The sequence below is a fragment of the Ambystoma mexicanum genome, chromosome 5q (genome assembly GCF_040938575.1).
Source record: "Ambystoma mexicanum isolate Mex_15411 chromosome 5q, UKY_AmexF1_1, whole genome shotgun sequence".
In the NCBI taxonomy this organism is placed as follows: domain Eukaryota; kingdom Metazoa; phylum Chordata; class Amphibia; order Caudata; family Ambystomatidae; genus Ambystoma; species Ambystoma mexicanum.
Window position 1 is genome coordinate 803,131,680 of NC_090933.1, and position 22,599 is coordinate 803,154,278.

The 22,599-nt window shown below is 43.3% G+C and overlaps 1 protein-coding gene across 5 annotated transcripts in view; it reads left to right on the top strand.

Moving 5' to 3' along the window:
• Nucleotides 1-22,599, top strand: part of RALYL (RALY RNA binding protein like) — a 2,307,036-nt gene that overhangs the window by 1,251,163 nt on the left and 1,033,274 nt on the right. For all 5 annotated transcript variants that reach the window (XM_069621283.1, XM_069621281.1, XM_069621285.1 and 2 more), the window contains one exon: nucleotides 22,321-22,596. In XM_069621283.1, the coding sequence (XP_069477384.1) occupies nucleotides 22,321-22,596 (276 nt within the window). The remainder of the gene's footprint in view (nucleotides 1-22,320; nucleotides 22,597-22,599) is intronic.

Consider the following 22,599-nt stretch of genomic DNA (forward strand, 5'->3'; position numbering starts at 1 on the left):
TCATCCACCAAGACTGGGGGTATGGGCATAGTAGAATTCAGTGAGGCAGTCATTGGAAGAGGGATATTAGGCAAAGGGTTGTTGTCATATGCCATATTGCTTTTTGTCTTTGAGAAACTGACCCCGACCAAAAGATTGGAGGCAAGAGTAGCAGCTAGACGTTCTTCCTGAGTATCTATAGAAATGTCATGTATTCCATTGAAAATACAGTTATTATGAGCTGTGTTACGTAAAGTGATACCCATAGCATTGCAAACCTCAGGCCTCTCTCTCACATGAATTTGGGCCTGGGCTATGTCCCTTAAAAGGAGAGGGTTATAATGGGCCTGAAGTGGAGCATCATCAGAACTCCCCATAACAGTAGGAATGGGGGTTTCTGGCACAATAACTGTAGATGGCATGGAGGGTATACTGACAATGGGCGGAAGGGACAAAGGAGGTGAGACCTCCATAGCAGTCTGACTTCTAAGTCCCTTACGTGTCATTCAGATAAAACCTCAACCTGACAGTAGGCAGAATGAGAAAAAAAATAAAAGTTATGTCAGGGAAGGTACCCAGAAATACACTGGAAATAAGCCTAGATGTCAGGGGAAGTTAGACATAGAGACACACAGCAATAAAATACTAGGCAATTTTTAAATTTTAAAAATGCAAGTGTTAGAGTATGGCACAAATAGCGAAAATCAAACTCTGAAAGACCAGTACATTGTCTAAAAACCCTATGAAGTATATATGTAACCTAGCATTAAGAGCGAATTAAAATAAGAAGCAATGTTACACACTCAATTAAATAAAAGTTTTAGTAAATGAGTTATGTCAGCGTAATAGTCATTTTCTGGGAAGGGAACGCCCGACGGCTTGTGGAGCTGCCAGAGTCCGACTCTCCACCCCAAACCCTCGTAGTAAGAATACAACTTCAATTGGGTTGGCTTGGGAAGGCCCAGAACAGTGTACTCACAGATCACAGCCAAACAGCAAAACAGTATCTCCAGCCCTTACAGTCTCCAGGGCTTAACGCCGCAAGGGTGGCTGTGCCGGCAACTTGTGCAGGCTGGCAGTCACGTGCTGTGTCACGTGTTCAGGAAGGGGTCCGCCCCCTCCAGGAAGCAGAATGGGCTGCAAGAGCTCTGCTCGCAGTGCAGCTGTGAGGGATGGACCTTGCAAGCACGAGCGTTCGTAGGAGAAATGAAACGCTCCTTCCAATCAGCAGGATATACGCCGCAAGGGCGGCTGTGCCGGCAACTTGTGCAGGCTGGCAGTCACGTGCTGTGTCACGTGTTCAGGAAGGGGTCCGCCCCCTCCAGGAAGCAGAATGGGCTGCAAGAGCTCTGCTCGCAGTGCAGCTGTGAGGGATGGACCTTGCAAGCACGAGCGTTCGTAGGAGAAATGAAACGCTCCTTCCAATCAGCAGGATATACGCCGCAAGGGCGGCTGTGCCGGCAACTTGTGCAGGCTGGCAGTCACGTGCTGTGTCACGTGTTCAGGAAGGGGTCCGCCCCCTCCAGGAAGCAGAATGGGCTGCAAGAGCTCTGCTCGCAGTGCAGCTGTGAGGGATGGACCTTGCAAGCACGAGCGTTCGTAGGAGAAATGAAACGCTCCTTCCAATCAGCAGGATATACGCCGCAAGGGCGGCTGTGCCGGCAACTTGTGCAGGCTGGCAGTCACGTGCTGTGTCACGTGTTCAGGAAGGGGTCCGCCCCCTCCAGGAAGCAGAATGGGCTGCAAGAGCTCTGCTCGCAGTGCAGCTGTGAGGGATGGACCTTGCAAGCACGAGCGTTCGTAGGAGAAATGAAACGCTCCTTCCAATCAGCAGGATATACGCCGCAAGGGCGGCTGTGCCGGCAACTTGTGCAGGCTGGCAGTCACGTGCTGTGTCACGTGTTCAGGAAGGGGTCCGCCCCCTCCAGGAAGCAGAATGGGCTGCAAGAGCTCTGCTCGCAGTGCAGCTGTGAGGGATGGACCTTGCAAGCACGAGCGTTCGTAGGAGAAATGAAACGCTCCTTCCAATCAGCAGGATATACCTTGCGACTTCTCTACGCAGACAACGCCATTATCATTGATCAAACCCAAATTGGCCTGCAATGGAAACTGACAAATTTGGCAAGGTATACAAAAAATAATAACTTGGAAATCAATACAGCAAAAACAAAAGTCCTTGTTTTAGACAAAACTACGAAGAGGTTGTCTAAGCAGCATAAGTGGTATCTGGAGGAAACCAAGCTTGAAGTAGTCACCCAGTTTAAATATCTAGGGGTGACCATGGACAGATCTTCAGTTGACAAAGCAATGCAAGATCAGCTATGGGATAAAGTAAAAAGACTGACAGCGCAAACAAGACTGGTAGACAAAAAATTAGGGAAATTCTCCATCCTGTCGGCGATAAATTTTTACAAGGCCAAGGTCGTACCGTCCATTATTTATGGTATGGAAGCATCGCTAAATAAGCCGAGTGTGATATGGCAGAAACTTGAAGGACATGTGTGGAAATCGGTTTTGGGCCTCCCAAAGTCGACATCCATGGCAGCAATTAGACGGGAGCTGGGCCTGGTCTCCCTTGCATCGCTGGTAGAACAGAGCAAGATGAGACTCTACAGAAAGATTGTAATGGCAGAGTCTTTGCCAATCTACGCTATTATTGCAGAAGAGCTCAAAAGTGGCACCTGTAAGGCTCTCAACAAGTGGGCGAGAACAGTACAAGACAGTCTTAGCGAAGTTTCATGCTCGGAAGAAGATCTAAAATCCAACCCAGACCGAGTGAAAAGAAAAATGGAACTTATGGACTGGATCAGGACGATTGATACTGCTAGTACAAATAATAGACTTTCGCACCTCCCACCGACCTTTAACAAAGTGAAAACGCCACTGAATTACTGCACAAAATTTCCGAATAAAAAGATGCGAGGAACTTTTTTGAAAGCCAGATTAAATCTGCTGAGGACTCATGAAATCCTGGCAATTAGAACACCAAAGATGGACAATAGATGCCGTCTGTGCAAAGACAAAGAGGAAGTGGAAACACTAAAACATCTAGTGCTAAGATGTTCAAAGACAAGACAAAACAGAGATAAATACCTGCATTCCTGCCTCCAAGTGGACGGTCACTCTAGATGAAGAGGCTGTGTGGAATAGGTTAATGTCAGGAGAAACAACGAGATGGACAATTACAATGGTGAAGTTAATAGAACTAGCCTTGGAAACAATCACCAACTCATTGAGTGAACAGGCTGAACTAAGAATAACAGCATTGGAGGGGGCTGAGCCATCGATACCTCATTAATCAGCCTAGTAATAGATGTACGTCTACGTGATCAAAACCGGAGACCAAAGTTCGAGCTGCATCTTTTGTCCACACAGCTAAAGAAATACGGAATTAGCGCTAATTTCACTGAAAAGAAAAAAGTCCTTGTAAAAATCATTAAAATCTTTTCGATTAAAGCCAAGTAAATAAAAAATAAAAAAGTTCTTGCATCTAGTGGCATGAAGCACTTAGTGGAGGTGAAAACACCACCTACTGGTGGCCTTCATTGGCGTGGATGGTCGAACAATGGGGCAGCAGGGGGACACTTCCATCATTGGGGGCAGATTAAGTCAATGGGAGAGGTGATTGGGAAGCTGGTGATGATAGTCCTGCTTCCTCCTGTGACGTTGCAGGTCGGGCAGTGAGTTACAGGGCATTGCAACCAAGGCAGATTGCCTGTTACCAGAACCTGCTCCTGAAACGTTCACCCGCTTGCTTCCAATGGTAACATATCAGGTGGCTAAAGAATGCCAATGTGGTCAGGCTGTGTGCAGGAACCGTGGAAAATCATCTCCTTTGGACTTTGCTGCAAAATGTGTACTGTGCCATCTTGATGTCTGGAGTTTCTTTTTTGCACCTTAAAGTACTGCCAGTACAGGGAAGGTGTGAGGCTCCTGCAGTGGTACTTCCTGGGTGGAGCTGTCTTCTCTATGCACTCAACAGCTTCCAGGTCTTAAGGGACAGTTACAAGGTCGATTTGTCTTTATTCCTGCAGAGTACCTTGTGATGTTGTGTTGCCATCACCAGGTAATAAAAAAAAGAAAAGAAAATGATCAAATAATCCCTAGAATGGAAGAAAAAATGAAAGTAAAACTTACAAATAGACAGAAAATAAGGTACAACAAAGGGAAACACGAAGGGAAAAGTTTTGGATAGGAAATAGTACCAATGAGAATATTTGGTAGACGAAGTGTTCACTGGGCCTCATTACAACTCAGGCGGTAAGGGGTTTACGGCGGCGTAAACAGCGCCGACCCTTACCGCCTGAGTACGAGGTCCCTTAGCACCATGGCGTATTTAAGACCTGCTTTTAGCAGGTGTTAAAATCCATGGCGCTAAGGGACCATGGAGTTAATTACGCCACCGTAATTTACGGTGGCGTAATTAACGCCTTCCCCACTCCCATTATGCCCTATGGGGCAAAATGGGAATGGGGAAGGGAAAATAGGAAAATGGGGATTTACCGCCCCGCCAAGGTTGGAATGGGGCGGTAAATCCGCCAACCACCATGGCGTAAACATAGTTTACGCCATGGTGGTAAAGTCACGACCCAGGCGGTAACTTACCGCCTGGGTCGTAATGAGGCCCACTGTGTCTACCTGAATTTTTCTCCAAAGCAATGAGGAAATGTAAGGATTTATGCAATTTCTGATTTATGTGATTTGCGATCTGTGAACCAATCATCTCTCGAATTTCAAACCATGCACGTGTCCAAAGGGTAATACATTTGCAAATCTTTGTACCCGTGAATTGTGAATCAGAAAAGGAATAGTCTGCTTTTTTCTCCGTTTCTATTGAACCTTTTTCCAAAAGATTACAATTATCAATGTTTTTTGTAGTATCTACATTCTCCCTTCACATAAAATAAAGTTATTGGAAGATTAAAATGCAGTTTCTATTACATTCAGTGCCTACGTCATTCTCGGTCTGCATTGTTGTTCAATGTACTGTTCTTCATCTCAGTATCATCTGAATAATTTGTAATATTATGACTTTTTGATTCACAGTGTCTTCATAGCTTTCCTTTTTTGTTAATTCTCGATCTCAATAGTCAGACATTTCTATTGTTCATTAATCTACATTTCCTATGAGCACGTCCCTCTTCCTCACAACACTACTTTAGTAATTCTCGATTTGAGAATTATATTTGGGGAAAAAAGTTCATATTTATGGGTAGTCATTAAAAGAAGTCCTGTGTTTATAATGTGTAATGTATATTTGAGCACCAACTCAGTCATCCTCACTACAGCCCCCCTCTAATCATGCCTTGATATTCCTCATCACATTCCCCAACTACCCCACCTTAGTCTTTCTTGTCACAATTCCTAACTATCCACCTCACTCTTCTTTGTCACTGAACTCAACTAAACCCACCTCACTCTTCCTCGTCAAAGTACAACATTACTAATCCCATTTTATCTAGTAGAGACAAAAAATAAACATTCAATTCTTGATACACCTGATGTTGCGTATCTTTAGAATAGATATTGATAACAAATTATATGACATCAGGTAGGTTATCAGAAAAAAGACAGAATTACAGGTAGTGAGAGGTGTGGCATAACAAGACCATTGATATTCAGTGACAAACCTTTAGTTGAGGGGATGTTAAGGTGCCAAAACACCACAAGACCCTTGAAACTCTGCAGCTGCTGAAGTTGCACAACCTTAACTATGATACCCCATTGTGCGGCACCAATGCACACTGATGCAATGACAGATGACATCACTGATGATATCACATATTAAATCAATTATGGAATCAGGAGTAACATCACTGGTACTGCAGATCACGTCTGCAAGAAAGAGATATGCAGCATTTGAAAAGCCTTATTCTGCATGTAAGGTTGGATTCTTTAAGGGTGGAGCATTTTTTAAACACATTTTCAACAAACAAAATGCTTCCTAAATTAACTTAAAATACTCATCTTCCGCTAACTGGCAGTCATATTGATTGCCACATCTCAATGTATGAGTATTTGCTCCTTTTTTGCCATTCGAACCAAATCTTGATCTGGGCATAACGCAAAAAAAACAGATATGCTTCCCCATGCCACAGACCTTCATCAATCATCCTTGCTTACACTGCCCATTTGCTCCCTGCCCTCAAAACTCCATAATGTACTCCCTTTAATTCACTTTAGGTAACTTTCGTATGTCGAACTTGATTCTCGAATCGCGTAATGGCATATTTTCAGAAATGAAAAACCTTGCCAGCAGCACTGCATAATGGGAGATAGGACTAACCTTTTGGCTACATGGGCACAAGGCTCTGCGACAAATAAAAAATAAACTACTCGATGGATTTGATTTACACCAAAAAAGGAAACTTCATGCCCAACTTGTTTCTTATTTGGCGCAAATCCTTCCAGCGTTTTGGGCTGTGCACATCAGCAAAAATTTGACATGTTCCCTGTAGGAAAATAAATGGAAAAGTGAAAAACATACCCTTTTGGTGGACCCTTTATATGTTTTGAACCGTAGCACGGATTTGCAGGAAACATTCTGTCTTGGGGGGCCGGGCCCTAATACAAGAATGTCACACGCCGTGCTGATCTGTCCTACAGCTCAAAGGTAATTAAGCTTAGAATCTTCATTTTCCTATGTATGATATGTTTCACCTTAACTTTAGGGTGGCTATTGTCGTCCTACAATATGATTCTCCGCTATTTCATAGTAATTGATGCTTCTTGAGCTCCTAAGCTAATTTATTTGGAATGTGTCTACAATTGGAAAACACCTTGATGCTAGGGTCGGATAAACACTCAAATGGATGCTGTTTTCTTTTTTTTTTATTGAGCTAATTTCCAGAGAGAGGTATTGGAGAAGGGTGTCAGCAGATTGAGGCCTGCACATGACTTTGTTCATCACCAAGGCTAGTGTAGGTGGAAACTCCTTCAATATCCAAAAAGACAAATAATCAATTTAAAACATGTTTTCCATAAGAGATGATCAATACTTCAGTAAATACAATTTTCAGCAGGTCACACTTGGACAATATGCTCAGGGATTTTCTTGTGCACTTGGAACCATTGCATAGCATCCCACTCCTGCCAGTCACCCAGAGCCTGAATATCCGCCTTCCATTTTCTTCAAAGTCACCCCACCGTCCACTGAAAGTCGTTAAGGTCGCTCTGTCAACAGCTTTAAATGTCTGACACCCACTCCACCCTCCAACACCTTACACCTCCACTGCCTTGCTCCAACACCTTCATGTTTACACAGTGCCAGTGGGAGTCTCAATTACATCTTATATCTGCATTCAATGCATTTCAACAATTGTACAACACATAACGTCTCAGACACACTCTCCCAACATCTGATAGTCACCAGTAAAATATTTTAAGCCTCCAGTACCAGCTTCCATAACATTGAGTCTCAAGCACACACCTGAAACCCAGAGCTGTGCCAGTGGTTATGAAAGATTTGAAACCTTCCAGCCATCACCTTTCTGTTTTGCCTATTTGGTAAGTAAACCACAGTTTTTTTTTTTAAATGGGAGAAAGAGGGGAAGATGTGTTGCAGGTCACAGTAAGTGCCATTTTTTTTAATTTATTTTAAAAAGTAAACAGCAGCAGCAACTCCATGGCATCACCCCTAGAAAAGGCACATTTAATGAATTTCTTTGGTCCTTTATATGTGGCTTAATGTTAGCCTCCTCCAGCTTCTAAGCACTGGAATAGGAACTGAACCCATGTCACACTGCAGCCTCTTGTTCCCAAAGCAAGTCTGCTGCCCCTGAGCTATCCTTCCAAAAATATATTTGTTTTGCTTGAGGTAGCAACAGATGATTTACTTCAAAGGCCACTTCATGTAAATTAATTATTTCACCTTGCGTCTATCTACAGTGTGCCATAGATGCAGGTCTGGCAGATTTGGGTAAGGTCACACAGGACGCCGGCAGGATTATTGGCAGAATCCACTGAGGCACACCCCTCTCATTACAGGCTCAGTGGTTCACTGGATGTGCAAAGCAGACAACGAGAAACACTTATGAGATCTGCTTTGATGCTCTGCTTTCACTGAGTACGCCAGGCTGCTCTTACCCATTCCCAGCTAGCTAGGCCTAGCCTCCATTCCCTTCCTATTGCTACAGTACTGGTATGAGTGTGAGAAAGCTGAGGGCATCCATTATCACTTCATTCCCCAAAATATCCTTCCCCCCAGGTGGCTGACGAAACGGCATCACTTTCAGATTTCCCTTTCATCAGGAATCAAATGTCCCCCATGCTTTTATGGGATATTTCCAATCCATTCCCTATTGTGTTAGAAAACCATCTCCAAATGTATACCACTATGGTACTGAAATGAGGAAGAGACCACATAGGAACTCACCTTCATCATTTATTCACTCAGATATACACAAACACCACTATGTACTGGGACGAGGAAGTGGGATGCCGAGTACCAAGACTTTTGTGGAATCAATGTGAATTGTCTGCACCTGAAGCCAGAGCGGCGGTATAAATGTCCCTCTCTGGTGAGGCTAATGGAGGAAGTTAGGAGATCGAGATCCCCTGTGGAGGGCTTGCAGATGGAGAAGCCGGAGGTGAACACGCGGAAAGACGTGTCAGAAGTGCCCAAGTGCTGCAGAGTCGCTGCAGCAGAAGCAAGAGTGTGCCTGGTGTTGTCGGAAGGTCTCCAGTGGCAGGATCAGGCTGCTGACCACCTGGAGTTAAGAGGACTCCCTCTCTAGTAACCCATGGTGTCAGAGACGACTCTGGAGGAGGGGCTTGCCAAGCAGGAACAGAAGCAGCCATGAAGGACTGTTCAAAGCGCTGAAGGGCACATGAAGACAGCGTACCCAGTGAGTCAAGTGTGGCTGAGTGACTCCTGGACACTGTGGTGCGAGCCTCATGGTGAAGAAAGGTCAGAGTACTCGCGAGTGAGCAGACACAATGTGATTGCTGGTTCAAAATTGTGAAGCACAGATGTTGGATGAGTACGATAATGTGAAAATTAATGAATGGAGTGATTTCTGAATACTAAACTGCATGGAAATTGTGAAAGCTGTGGAAGGGCCAGAAAAGCAGCTAATTTGAAGCTGCATAAGAAGTTTGTGAGCAGGGTGCAAATTCCCAGCAAGAGAGTGAACTGGAAATGTTCTGTTACGTTGTTATGATGTGAATGAACTGCACTTTTGAACACTGAACCAAAGGTAAGTAATAATGAGTGAATGCCGCATGAGGGGAAAGCAGAGAAAAGCATTCCCTGATACAAAGTAACTGTGAATCATGCAAACTAAACAAAGCAAGCATTGTTGATGAATATAAAGAACTGTGAGTTGTACAAGTTGAGAAACAGCAAGCATTGGCAAGGAACGGAGGAACTGTAAAAGTTGAAAGTTGAAAGTGTGGCAAACCTATGAGAAGGTTTATAATCCAGCAAGTTAATGGTGGCAAACAAGTGTTGATAAGGAGTGCAAGAATATAGGTTCAATAGCACTGTTGTACTGAAGCAGTGGTGGTTTAACTGTGGAAAGGAAGCCAATCAGGTGTGTCAGTTGAGTGACCTGTAGGGGCTGGATGGTGTGGTCCATCAACTGTGCCTAGACCAAATACACCCCACTAAATTGAAGCCACTTGACTCATCTATAAGTTTATGGTTGAAAATCCATAGAAACATGTACCTTGTGAAATGAAAGAGTTTAACTTTATGATAATGATGAAAGAGCTAAAAAGCCTGAAATCTGGGAAGAACCCAGAGGAATTGTATTGCTGTGAAGACAGTGAGAGACTTGAAAGAGTGGGTAAGGGAACCCCTTATGATTGAAAGTGAACTATTTGGAATCCTGAAGAAGAGAGAGCCCCTTTCCATCAAAGAGCTTGAAGAAGCTCTAAACTTTGGTTTGAACACTTTTTTATTTGATGCTGACAGCCCTACACAGTTTGAACAAATAGATGTGAGAGTACGTATAGGTGTTGTACACAGACAGACATGTACTTTGGACTTCCTGACACAGACTATTCAAAGTTTCAGTTAGGTAGGGAAATCCCACCTTAGCATAGGGTAAGATAGGCCTTCTGCCAACCTCTTTGTGATTTTAAATACATTTTTGTAGCTCACACATTCCACAGTTGTCTGTGTCTTCTTCCCGGTGCCTTTACAACAGACAGACTTGCAACCATTCAAGACTGCCAGACCATTAGTGATGACGGCTTCAGAGTTTTTTCTGCATCCCTGTTATTTCTCCAGCTAACGAGATCTATATTCCAGATGAAAACAACACTGGCACATTTAGCTGCATTTACAACCACCTTTTTCAGTTGCAACACGGAAATCTGCTCTTGTCACTGCCTCTTTCTCCAGTGGCCAAGGGTTAGCAAGCACAGGTCTAGGGGTAGCAGAGGGGGAGCCACATGTAGCAGCTGCTACCCCTGGCAATTCCCAAATGACGTCCCTGAGGACCAGCACAAGTATATCTGTATACCACATGAGGACTGTCTTTCAAAATGTGTGAGGTTTTTAGACTTGCCCTGAAGCACGGATGCTGCTTCTGAAGAGAAACTAAAACATGTCACTTTTAAAACGTTGTTACAAATGAATGCAATATTTGCAGTTCAGGCTTCTCTGCTAGTCTTTCCTAGTTGTGGCCTATCAAAATGCACATATGTACAGTGCTGGTTGTAGCAAAGAGTAAAGCTATATCATATGCTAATATATGCCTTTGTAGGTCTGCCTAGAAATTACTTTAGCTCTCTTCCTGAGCTCCTGCAGCAGTGTGTAGAGGACGTTGGCATCACTCAATCAATGAATGATGCATAAAGAGTGAATCCCGTAGATAGCTATGTCATTGTGACAACAATTTTGTGGAGCTAGTGCAACCGTGTAAGCAGGCATTACTATTGTTGAATGTTGCTTATAAGAACTCATTTTGTTTCCCTGTTGCTTGATACATTGATATACCGTTGTTTGCTGCATTATAGAGTGAGTAATCAATAACCAGGTGGTCAGTGATGGAGAGTGCCTTTTATGGAACAATTCTTTCTTAACTAAATCAGAAATTCCACATGTGCCACCTTGCAATGCTTGGACATGCCTGACAATATTATTGTTACTTGAGAACATCAGCTCTGTGATACTGTTTCTGTTCAGTGTGTGTTTTTCTTGCCTGTGCCAATGTTCAGTTGCATCATGCAATCATGCAGCACAGTTAAACAATCACTGCATTCTATGATAGGAGAACATTATCACTCTGTTTCTTTTCATTGTAAGAGACACATATAACACATTAACATTAGGCGCCCCGCTTTTCAGTGTGTCTGTACAGGAGATCATCAATGCACTTTTATGGGAGTGCCTGGATTGCCCTAGGATGGTTTCTGAGAAATATCCATCTGACAATCCTGGACTCAAGGCCTGAAGGTCACACTGAATGTCTTCCTGAGCAAATGCAATGGATTACAGCTTAATCTGAATACAGAGACGACAGAGGTGGTGGTCTTGAGACTGCACAATGCCAAACACTGCTCCCTGCACATAAAAGTGAATGAGACGACCCTGGAACAATAATAATAATAATAATAATAATAATAATAATAATAATAATAATAGTAATAATAATAATAATAATAATAATAATAATAATAATAATAATAGTAATAAGTGAAGCACTTCGGTTATCTAGACGTCAGATTCCAAGAGAATGGGGGAGGGGGTCAGCCCAGATCGCAAAAGCAAGTATCACTCTGAGGAAATATAGTGGGGCTACCAAGTCATTTTTTAATAAACATGCCAGTGGCGTCATCTCCCTAGCACTTGATCTACGGCCAGAAATATGGGTCTGTGAGAACATTGGGGCAATAGACACGTTGGAACATAAGTTCCTGAGACAGGTGTTACTACTCCCACAGAGCACCCCATCTGCATTAGTCCACTTGGTGAGCTGGTCTCTTTGAAGCCAGTACTGTACTGGATTAGATTATGGCACACAGAGGGCCTGGAAAAATATTAGGCGGCATTGACAAATCTTATGACCTCGGGGGATGGCAAGAGCCTAAGATGAGTTTCACATGTAAGGAACACCTTATTGGCCCTGCAGGAGAGTGGAATCTGGGACAACCCCCAGGGATTATATGGCACTCACAAAGGTGAAAAAAATGGCTGCAGCCAGAATGATAGAACATCTGTTGGAGAAAGCCGCCACACTGAAATTGGGACCAGCTTTCTTCCGACATAAAACAGGGCCTGGTATGAACGCTATCTAGACATAGACGTGCCACCATTTGAAAGGTCATTGTCTGTTGGCCTCAGGTTGGGGATACCGCCCCTAGCACCCCTTACAAGAACTTGGAGCGGTGCAGGTAAAGGAGAATACCCGCTATGTGGGGCAAAGAGTGAAACATCGGCTCACTTCTTCCTGATATGCGCCATGACTATTCAATTAAGACGCATGTGCCTGAGACCGATTATAAGGGTCTGCACAAGGTAGGGGAAGCTTTTCATTTCCTTATATTCTCTTGCGCCCCATGTTGTTTTTGCAACGGCATGTTATTTACACAGAGCCTCGATGCAAAGAACTAGGACCGCATGATTATAAGATGCCTAAACCTTTACATGGGCATTTTGCTAAGCATTTGGCAAATTTGCGAGGCTGCGAGCTTGCTCTCCTCGCAATTAGCCCTCATTGGCATAATTGCACAATTGTGTTACCATTGATCCATGCCTGTACTGATGAACTGCTGAATAACATTAATGTGTTGTATTAAGTAATTATCACACAATATTGCATTATTTACTTTTGTCGGCATTCTTTTTATCTCTGTGAACCCACCGGAAATGGAAATTAAACTATATTTTTATGTATTTTGTACTTGCAGGTGTTTATGCCCAATACAAGTTGTTTGACTGACTGACTGGCATTAGAATAACAAATACATGTCTGCATTATTCTATAGTAGAATATTTGTACTTACAGATTGTTTTGACAAGAGTGTAATTTAGTGATACACAACATTTGGGCAGAGGAAATGGAGGCAGCACTTCATGGCATGTTCTATTTTGAAGTACATCCTGCTTCTGGTTGTTTAATCTCTGATCTGTAAAGGGCAAACAAAATAAGAGGGGTATTAAAACAGATTGACACTTATTCATGTCAATAACAGTGCATGAATGTGTCTTAAAGGGACATCAGCCACTTTCCTAAATACCCACATGATTGTACAGGTCAGAAATGAATTGTGATGATATAGTTATGAAACTACATTAAACTAGGATAATATGGGCCATTGTATTGGTTAAGTTCTACAGTGATGCAATTCAATATTAATTCACAAAGCCTCCTGAAAATATAAATAAATCAGTTATGGAAATAGTTGAATTTGAAAGAAGAGCAGTACTCCTTTGGTTTCACAACTGCTTCTTGAAACAAAAGTACCAATTGGTGATTCTGTCAAAGCACAGCATGACAGGCATTAGAATATGATATGATAGGTTATTTATAACTCGCTTCATACCCAGAGATTTCTAACGCGGACCTAGGGATCGAACCTGTGGAGCTCTGTGTCCTCTTGCTTCCAAGGCGAGCACGTTGCCCCTGAGCTACCCTCCCGAGACATAAGGGTCTTAGAGAGTGGGGTTGTTTCTTTAGTCTTGTAATCTTGGGAAAAGGGTATCGATGAGGAACAAAGGGAAGCAATCATCACTTGGAGGAGACTGAGGGATTCAACACAGTGTAGCCGTGTATTCATGAGCAGATACCATTTCTTGTGTTCAGGAGGAGGAACCTAGTAAGTTGATACTGGGAAATATTACAGTACCTTCTTGTGATCTCTTGTGAAGAGTATAATCTGGGGTTCTAAAAAAATAATTAGACCTGGGATGTGGATAGGTTCATGACACCACAGCATATGATCACAATCAAACAGTAAACTGTGAAGTCTTCTTTTACATGGGGAGGAAAGAAAGATAATATGCACATGAAGGTGACATGATTAAATGCAGTGCAGGCTTGTGATCTTTGTAGAGCAGTATAGTATGAGCTCCTGCAGTCATGATCAGGAACGGGAAGCAATCAGCTGTCAGCGATGTGGGAGTTGATGCAGTGGTGCAGCCTTGCAGGCACTGTATACACATATCTATCGTGTTCCATGAGGAGCAATGAAACAGACACGGTGCTGGGAGATAGAGAAACCAACAGAATGTATGGCTGGGCTCTTTGACAAGGAATCTATTGTGAGATATTGTGTTATATGGGTGGGAACGAAAAGTAATTATCACAGGGAGATGGAAGGTTCCTTATCGAACAGCATTGTGAGCAGGATCAAGAAGCACATTGTTCAGTCTGTTTTTCCAGAGGGAGGAAAGCGAAGGAATCCGCAAATGAAGGTCAAGGCATTGAATGCAGTGCAGCCTCTTGATGTTTGGTGTACATTGTGGTATGAACTCGTGTGTTTCAGCCATGGCGAATAATGCAAACAGTACAGCAGTTTTTAGTGGGGTTGGAGGGAGTCAATACAGTGAAGTCGTCTGATCACTGGCAAACTGTACTGCCAGAGCTCTTTGGTTGCAAGCGTGGGGAGTAACGGAAGCACAATCAGTACTGGGAAGTGAATGTATTATGTTTGAGCAGCCTTGTGACCTTGCACAAATAGTATATTCTGAGCTCCTTTGAGTCATTTTTAAACATAAGCCACTATGCAGAAGTACAGTTTTCTCTTTGGGGCTGTTGCCTTGATATCATACAGCATTACCGATAACCTGCCATTTAAATGGGTCCCAGCTTCTTCTACCCTGAGGAAAGGCACAAGACGCAGGGGCTTGCATGTGGGTTAGTGGAACATTGCTATCACTTCATTTGCCCCTGTTTGCAGCTCAGCCTGTAACATATAAAGGGCCCACCTCACAAACCAACCCTGATTTGTGCAAAATGATAGCTACTTGCAAGTGGTACATTCTAGGAGTGGGGCATACCAATAACATGTATTTTTGTTAACCATAGGCTTCCTGTATGCCTTAAAGCAAAAGTACAGTAATAAAATGAATAAGTGCCCCTCAAATTGCCTCTTTTTCTAATGTTTTTTTAAAAAAATTGTTCCAGTGCAAAAGGCCAGCTTGACCACAATCTGGACAATTCAGCACCCCCCAAATTTAGATGACTATCTTTATTACCACAGTACTGTCCGTCCATGAAACTCCCTCAGCTTAACCCTTTGTAATACACCCTGTGCAAAAATATAGCATGTTTTTATAGTTAAAATATAAGAACATGTGCAGGCGTTCATAGGTATGCAAATGAGACATGACTGATTTCCGAAGCCTGTATGAAATGTGCTGGTCAGGGACATCAAAGACAAACCTACACAGTGAGCTCGATAATCTGGCAGACACTCTGAAGCGGAAGCATTGGGAATTTCAATGAAGGTCAAATAAACACTAATACGCATGTTAAACTTAAAAGGTTTGGCTTTGCAAATAAAGAGGGCAGGTTTTTACAAATCTGGACCTATTGTCTTTTTCAGTGCGTATTACCACTTTGTGTCTTTTTTATTTTTATTTTAGAGTCACTTCCTTATGCAAAGGGGGGAGACACATCACATTTTGCTCCCAAAACTGCCCTTCAGTCCCACGGCATAGTGCAGTTTCCTTGTGGTGCCAACATATTAATGAATGTCCAACTCCTCAAGTCACTTCCTCTCTATATTTCAGAATGTAACTGTTTTGCTTGGTTAACGAATTATGTGTAGTTATGCACCCATTTCCGCCTAAGGGTGGTGATAATTCAATTGAAGAAAAGGTGTGCAGTTCAGATGGCCCCACTTGTAAGGGTCACATAAATCTGAATATATATTCATATATGTAAGGCTTGATTGGTTGGCATTGCAGGTGCAGACATGTAGCACTTTATTGTTATAATCTATTTTCTGTGTTGTTTACATTGCATATGAATCATGAGGAAATAACGTAGACGAATGCCACCTCCCCTAGTTAAACATGGTACCTTGTTGTTTGAAATGTCTTATGTGTTATAGTCGCTTGATGGTTTCCTGCAACTCGATGCAGCCAACGTCAAACACTGCGGCATGCGTACCACATGTTGCAAAGTGATAGTGGACTATCATGGTTAAATATTTAATTAAATCCATTGCATTTGAAAAGTTCAAACTAGCGCAGTTTTAATAAGCACATATTTTTTTGGTACTTTCTAGCATAAAACATGTTTCTCCTAAAGTTTTGGAAGGGACATACATTTCCTTGCACGCTTTAGCAGTCTGGAAATATTTCCACAGAGTACTGCTATGAATGACCACCAGCTAAAATAACATGTATATGGATATACTTAATTAAAACACGTTGTCATGTTTTTGAGGTTCATTCTGAACAAGCAAAAACATAAAAAACCTGTCTAGAGGTGGTTTAGGAAAACTAAAGAATTACAACTTTGCAGTAATCATTTTTTAAATCAATTTAAAAAAAACATGAAAATAGACTTCCTTATAAAAGATTGCAGTATTTTGTGTGTATTGTATAGGTGAGGCTTCCAATTGTTTCTATGAACATTTTCAAATACGTTTCTTATATTTTATTTACAGTTCCTGCTTACCGTTTCTCTCCATGATATGTATATTGCAGTGCGGCAGTTGGCGCGCTATAGTTGAGTATCAAGTTACATACAAAACACGATAATGTACTTGCAGGGCTGATGTGTCTGATATTTTGCAAACAAAAAGCTTGTCACAGAACCATGCAACCCCCGTCCCCAGACTGGAATATTTAGGAAAGATTTATTAAAAAATGAAAAAGTTAATAAAAGTCCTACTCCCATTCATTTCCCCATAGAGAAAAAGTCCAAATGGCTGAGCAGCGCACAGCAAAATCTGCTTGCTGGAATTGGACCAGGTATGAAAAAAGGTCAACACGAAGCATTGGCTCGATTTTCAGGAGATGTCTGGGGTTATTCTGTCCAGCAGTTGTTAAAATATTTGATGGAGAAGGTGGTGCCTCCTCCCAAAATTATAGCTATATCTCCCATGGAGCTTTGCAGCAGAGAGGATTTTCGAAATGAAATGAAAAAGCTTGGTTTTTTGTTGTTGATGCAAAACAAAAAGTGGACAAAGTGCCATTTGGAGGAGGTCAAATAATGAAATGGCGCCAGGCTAGAGGTGCGGAGGGGAAAGGAGGACACCATGTGACATTGGGGAGTTGAAGGGAGGCTGGGGACCAAGGTCAGAGCTCAAATCTTTTCGCATAGCCAGGGTAGTTTTCGCATAACCAGTTATAGTACAAAACGGGATCCAGAATGAAAGTGCATCACGCAAATGACTGGGGTTATTGTCCTATATTCGGGGTTATTTTATGAATAACTCATTTTTTTAATGTATAACCGCATTTTTTGTAGCACATTACTATTATATGGGTTATACTGAAGGCAGTTATAAGAACATGCTTTTTTTAAAAGAGAGCTAAAAAAATGTATTAATACAAATAAAAACTGGAATATTACAGCTACAGTGAGGTGGGGGTAATGGATGTGGCCGAAGACAATGGCTACTGGGTTTGAGGAGCGAAATGGTGCAATATGGAAAGCGGACACAATGAAGGGCCATGGCTATTGGGTCACAATACAACCTATTGGGGCAGCGGTGAAGGACTGTGGCCAATGGCCACGGCCAGTGGGTGCATTTAAGAAACCTGTTGGAGCAATATGTAGATTGGCTATGGCTAGTGGGACTTGAACAAAGCTATTGGGGCAACATGTAAAGGGTCTGTTCTGTAGGAGCCCCTTATATTTAGCATTGGCATTACACATATGTCACGTACATGTCCAGTGAGGCGGATGCTAAACAGAACACACGTTGTGGCAAGTAATCTCTCTAGATTTTTCCTGAATATAACTACTAAGATCTTCAGGGATGCTTCAAAGTGGCGACCGTTATATGCAAATTAAGTAATTCACGGATGAGCCCAACAACCTAACAACCTAGTGTCCTGTCTCCCTTTTCCCTCAATACTCTGTATTACTCTCTACCCAGAAGCTAACCAACTCAGCAACCCCACAAAGATGGGCCTGTAACAGACTCTCCATGGACCCAGCCCTCCAACCTCCATGCAACTCTTAACTAGGCTTCCTCACATTCATTCTCGTTTCCACATGTCTCTCTACTCACCATCCTTCTCCCTCACCTTGCTTCCAGAACAAATCCCTCTCATGGATCGATTCCTACCTGGCTGACCACTGCTCCTGTATGTTGCCATCCCTCTCATTAGCAGTTACTGACCGTCCTTCTCCCTCACCTTGCCTTCCAGAACACTTCCCTCTCATGGATCGATTCCTACCTGGCTGACCACTGCTTCTGTCGTTTGCCATCCCTCTCATTAGCAGTTACTGACCATCCTTCTCCCTCACCTTGCCTTCCAGAACACATCCTTATCATGGACCGATTCCTACCTGGCGGACCACTGCTTCTGTCTATTGCCATCCCTCTCATTAGCAGTTACTGACCATCCTTCTCCCTCACCTTGCCTTCCGGAAGGCTTCCCTCTCATGGATCGATTCCTACCTGGCTGACCACTGCTTCTGTCGTTTGCCATCCCTCTCATTAGCAGTTACTGACCATCCTTCTCCCTCACCTTGCCTTCCAGAACACATCCTTATCATGGACCGATTCCTACCTGGCGGACCACTGCTTCTGTCTATTGCCATCCCTCTCATTAGCAGTTACTGACCATCCTTCTCCCTCACCTTGCCTTCCGGAAGGCTTCCCTCTCATGGACCGATTCCTACCTGTCTGACCACTGCTTCTGTCTGTTGCCATCCCTCTCATTAGCAGTTACTGACCATCTTTCTCCCTCACCTTGCCTTCCAGAACACATCCTCATCATGGACCGATTCCTACCTGTCTGACCACTGCTTCTGCCTGTTGCCATCCCTCTCATTAGCAGTTACTGACCATCCTTCTCCCTCACCTTGCTTCCAGAACACATCCCTCTCATGGATCGATTCCTACCTGGCTGACCACTGCTTCTGTCTGTTGCCATCCCTCTCATTAGCAGTTACTGACCATCCTTCTCCCTCACCTTGCCTTCCAGAACACTTCCCTCTCATGGACCGATTCCTACCTGGCTGACCACTGCTTCTGTCTGTTGCCATCCCTCTCATTAGCAGTTACTGACCATCCTTCTCCCTCACCTTGCCTTCCAGAACACTTCCCTCTCATGGATCGATTCCTACCTGGCTGACCACTGCTCCTGTATGTTGCCATCCCTCTCATTAGCAGTTACTGACCATCCTTCTCCCTCACCAAGGCGCTGTCCGTGGCTTCTCTTATTGACTATGAGCATCCTCTCTCTGGAAACGAATTGCATCATTTGACTTCTTATATCCTATGTTTGATGATAGTATTAAAATCGTTTTCTCCTTCCGCTCCTTCAATGTGCAGTTATTCTGCCACATCACCAACTTTCTCTCAGTCATGTGTCACTGCAGTGCCTGAAGCTTAATGCCTCAAAAGCAGAAGTCATTGTTCTCCCCTGCCAACATCAATCTCTTTGTTTCTAATCCTATTTCCTTCCCCCAATATTCTCACCCCAATTCCCCAAAACCTGCAAACTACAGGTCATCTTCGAGAGAAATCTAAAGCTTAAATAATGTATTGCCTTTACAACATCAGCTGCTAGACTCAATCGTCTCATAATCAGGAAAATCAAACCTCATCGAACTTGACTACTGATCCATCCTGCACACTGTTTCTTGACTCTCTCAACAAAGTTCTTTACTTTGCCACCCACACCTTAGTTATTCTCTCTTGATCCGCAACCACCTCTGCAGCTGACTCTGTGTAGGATAGCTTTCTATGCAATTCTTCATCCTTTTTCAAATTCCTTTTCCGGGTATTTAAATTCATCCACAGACTTGACCACTGTACCACGCCGCTCCCCACCTGACCCTCGCGGACTCCATCTGTTGCTGCTCTTTGATGACACAAGGCACTACTCAACTATACTGTCCCCGTTTCTCTACTGGCCCCCCACCACTGGAACTCCCTAAACCCAGAGACACCAGCCCTTCACATCTGCAGTGATGCCACTCCTTGCCCAACATTAACTGTGTGTGAATATTAATATTTTAAGTATTGAACTATATTCACGTAACTCTTAATTATCTGTTTATTTGTTGTTGTTTTGATTGGCGCCAGTCGTAACCGTGGTCACTGTGCAGCACTCAAGTGAAAATAGGGAAAATATAAGTGATGGGGCAAGAAAAGTGGGAAGACTGGACATTCCATCTTTGGAACAGTCAAGGCCAGGAGAGGGAAATGGTGGGAGTGCAACACAGCCAAGTGAGAATATAATACAAAACAGAACATCCAAGAACAGTCCCGGGGGTATGGGGAAGTGCAACACAGCCAAGTGAGAATATAATACAAAACAGAACATCCAAGAACAGTCCCGGGGGTAAGGGGAAGTGCAACACAGCCAATTGAGAATATAATACAAAACAGAACATCCAAGAACAGTCCCGAGGGTAAGGGGAAGTGCAACACAGCCAAGTGAGAATATAATACAAAACAGAACATCCAAGAACAGTCCCGGGGGTAAGGGGAAGTGCAACACAGCCAAGTGAGAATATAATACAAAACAGAACATCCAAGAACAGTCCCGGGGGTAAGGGGAAGTGCAACACAGCCTAGTGAGAATATAATACAAAACAGAACATCCAAGAACAGTCCCGGGGGTAAGGGGAAGTGCAACACAGCCAAGTGAGAATATAATACAAAACAGAACATCCAAGAACAGTCCCGGGGGTAAGGGGAAGTGCAACACAGCCAAGTGAGGATATAATACAAAACAGAACATCCAAGAACAGTCCCGGGGTAAGGGGAAGTGCAATACAGCCAAGTGAGAATATAATACAAAACAGAACATCCAAGAACAGTCCCGGGGGTAAGGGGAAGTGCAATACAGCCAAGTGAGAATATAATACAAAACAGAACATCCAAGAACAGTCCCGGGGGTAAGGGGAAGTGCAACACAGCCAAGTGAGAATATAATACAAAACAGAACATCCAAGAACAGTCCCGGGGGTAAGGGGAAGTGCAACACAGCCAAGTGAGAATATAATACAAAACAGAACATCCAAGAACAGTCCCGGGGGTAAGGGGAAGTGCAACACAGCCAAGTGAGAATATAATACAAAACAGAACATCCAAGAACAGTCCCGGGGGTAAGGGAAAGTGCAACACAGCCAAGTGAGAATATAATACAAAACAGAACATCCAAGAACAGTCCCGGGGGTAAGGGGAAGTGCAACACAGCCAAGTGAGAATATAATACAAAACAGAACATCCAAGAACAGTCCCGGGGGTAAGGGGAAGTGCAACACAGCCAAGTGAGAATATAATACAAAACAGAACATCCAAGAACAGTCCCGGGGGTAAACAGTCCCGGGGTAAGGGGAAGTGCAATACAGCCAAGTGAGAATATAATACAAAACAGAACATCCAAGAACAGTCCCCGGGGTAAGGGGAGTTCAACACAGCCAAGTGAGAATATAATACAAAACAGAATATCCAAGAACAGTCCCGGGGGTAAGGGGAAGTGCAATACAGCCAAGTGAGAATATAATACAAAACAGAACATCCAAGTCCCCGGGGTAAGGGGAGTTCAATATAGCCAAACGAGCAGATGATGCAGGAATATAGAGGACACATGCACAATAGAGCAGTATTCTGATGCCTAATTGTGGTTTAGGATCACTGCAAATATTACGAGATAAACAGGTATGGAGCTACATGCACGGAGAAACAGGACTTACATGTTGCTGGTTTCAAATCACAGCAACCACAGCACCACATAGTCAAGGGGGCTTGGAAGGGAATGTCTTTAGCTGATTAAGCTGATTAAGAGATGGGTCTGCTGTTCTCAGAGGAATTCAGCATTCTACCCATTCTCTGTTTTCACAAATAATCAAACCATTCCTTCCACTTGCCCTGTTGTGGTATTTGAGAGTTTTGTATTCCTGTCCTCTTTCCTAGATTTGTTATTGTCTAATCATACGTCACAGAAACAGCATGTTTGATACTTTCAAAATATTTGAAAAAATATTCAATATATCCCATGTGTTAGCAATGCATGAGCCTGCTGGTAAAATACTAGTAATGTGTTTCCACCAGGCAAGCGACCTATGTTTGGATAAATTACAATCTACGGAATCAGAGCAGGTCCAGTCTGCGTATCCAGTTTAGATGTGTTACTGCTACCAAATATAGTTTATCGTTTGACTGTGACCTTTAGAAAGCAGCTAAGTGAGCTGGAAAACGTGCTGTGAACACAGAAAATCATGTGACTATTTGATTCATTTCCAGCTAAACAAACGGAGACCACGATGACTGGCAAAACACAGACAAGCAACGTCACCAATAAGAACGACCCCAGGTCCATCAACTCCAGGGTCTTCATTGGGAACCTCAACACAGCCATTGTCAAGAAAACGGACATCGAGGCAATCTTTGCGAAATATGGGAAGATCGTGGGCTGTTCGGTGCACAAGGGATACGCATTTGTGCAGTACATAAGTGAGCGGCATGCCAGAGCAGCTGTAGCAGGGGAAAATGCCAGGATCATTGCTGGACAACCGCTTGGTA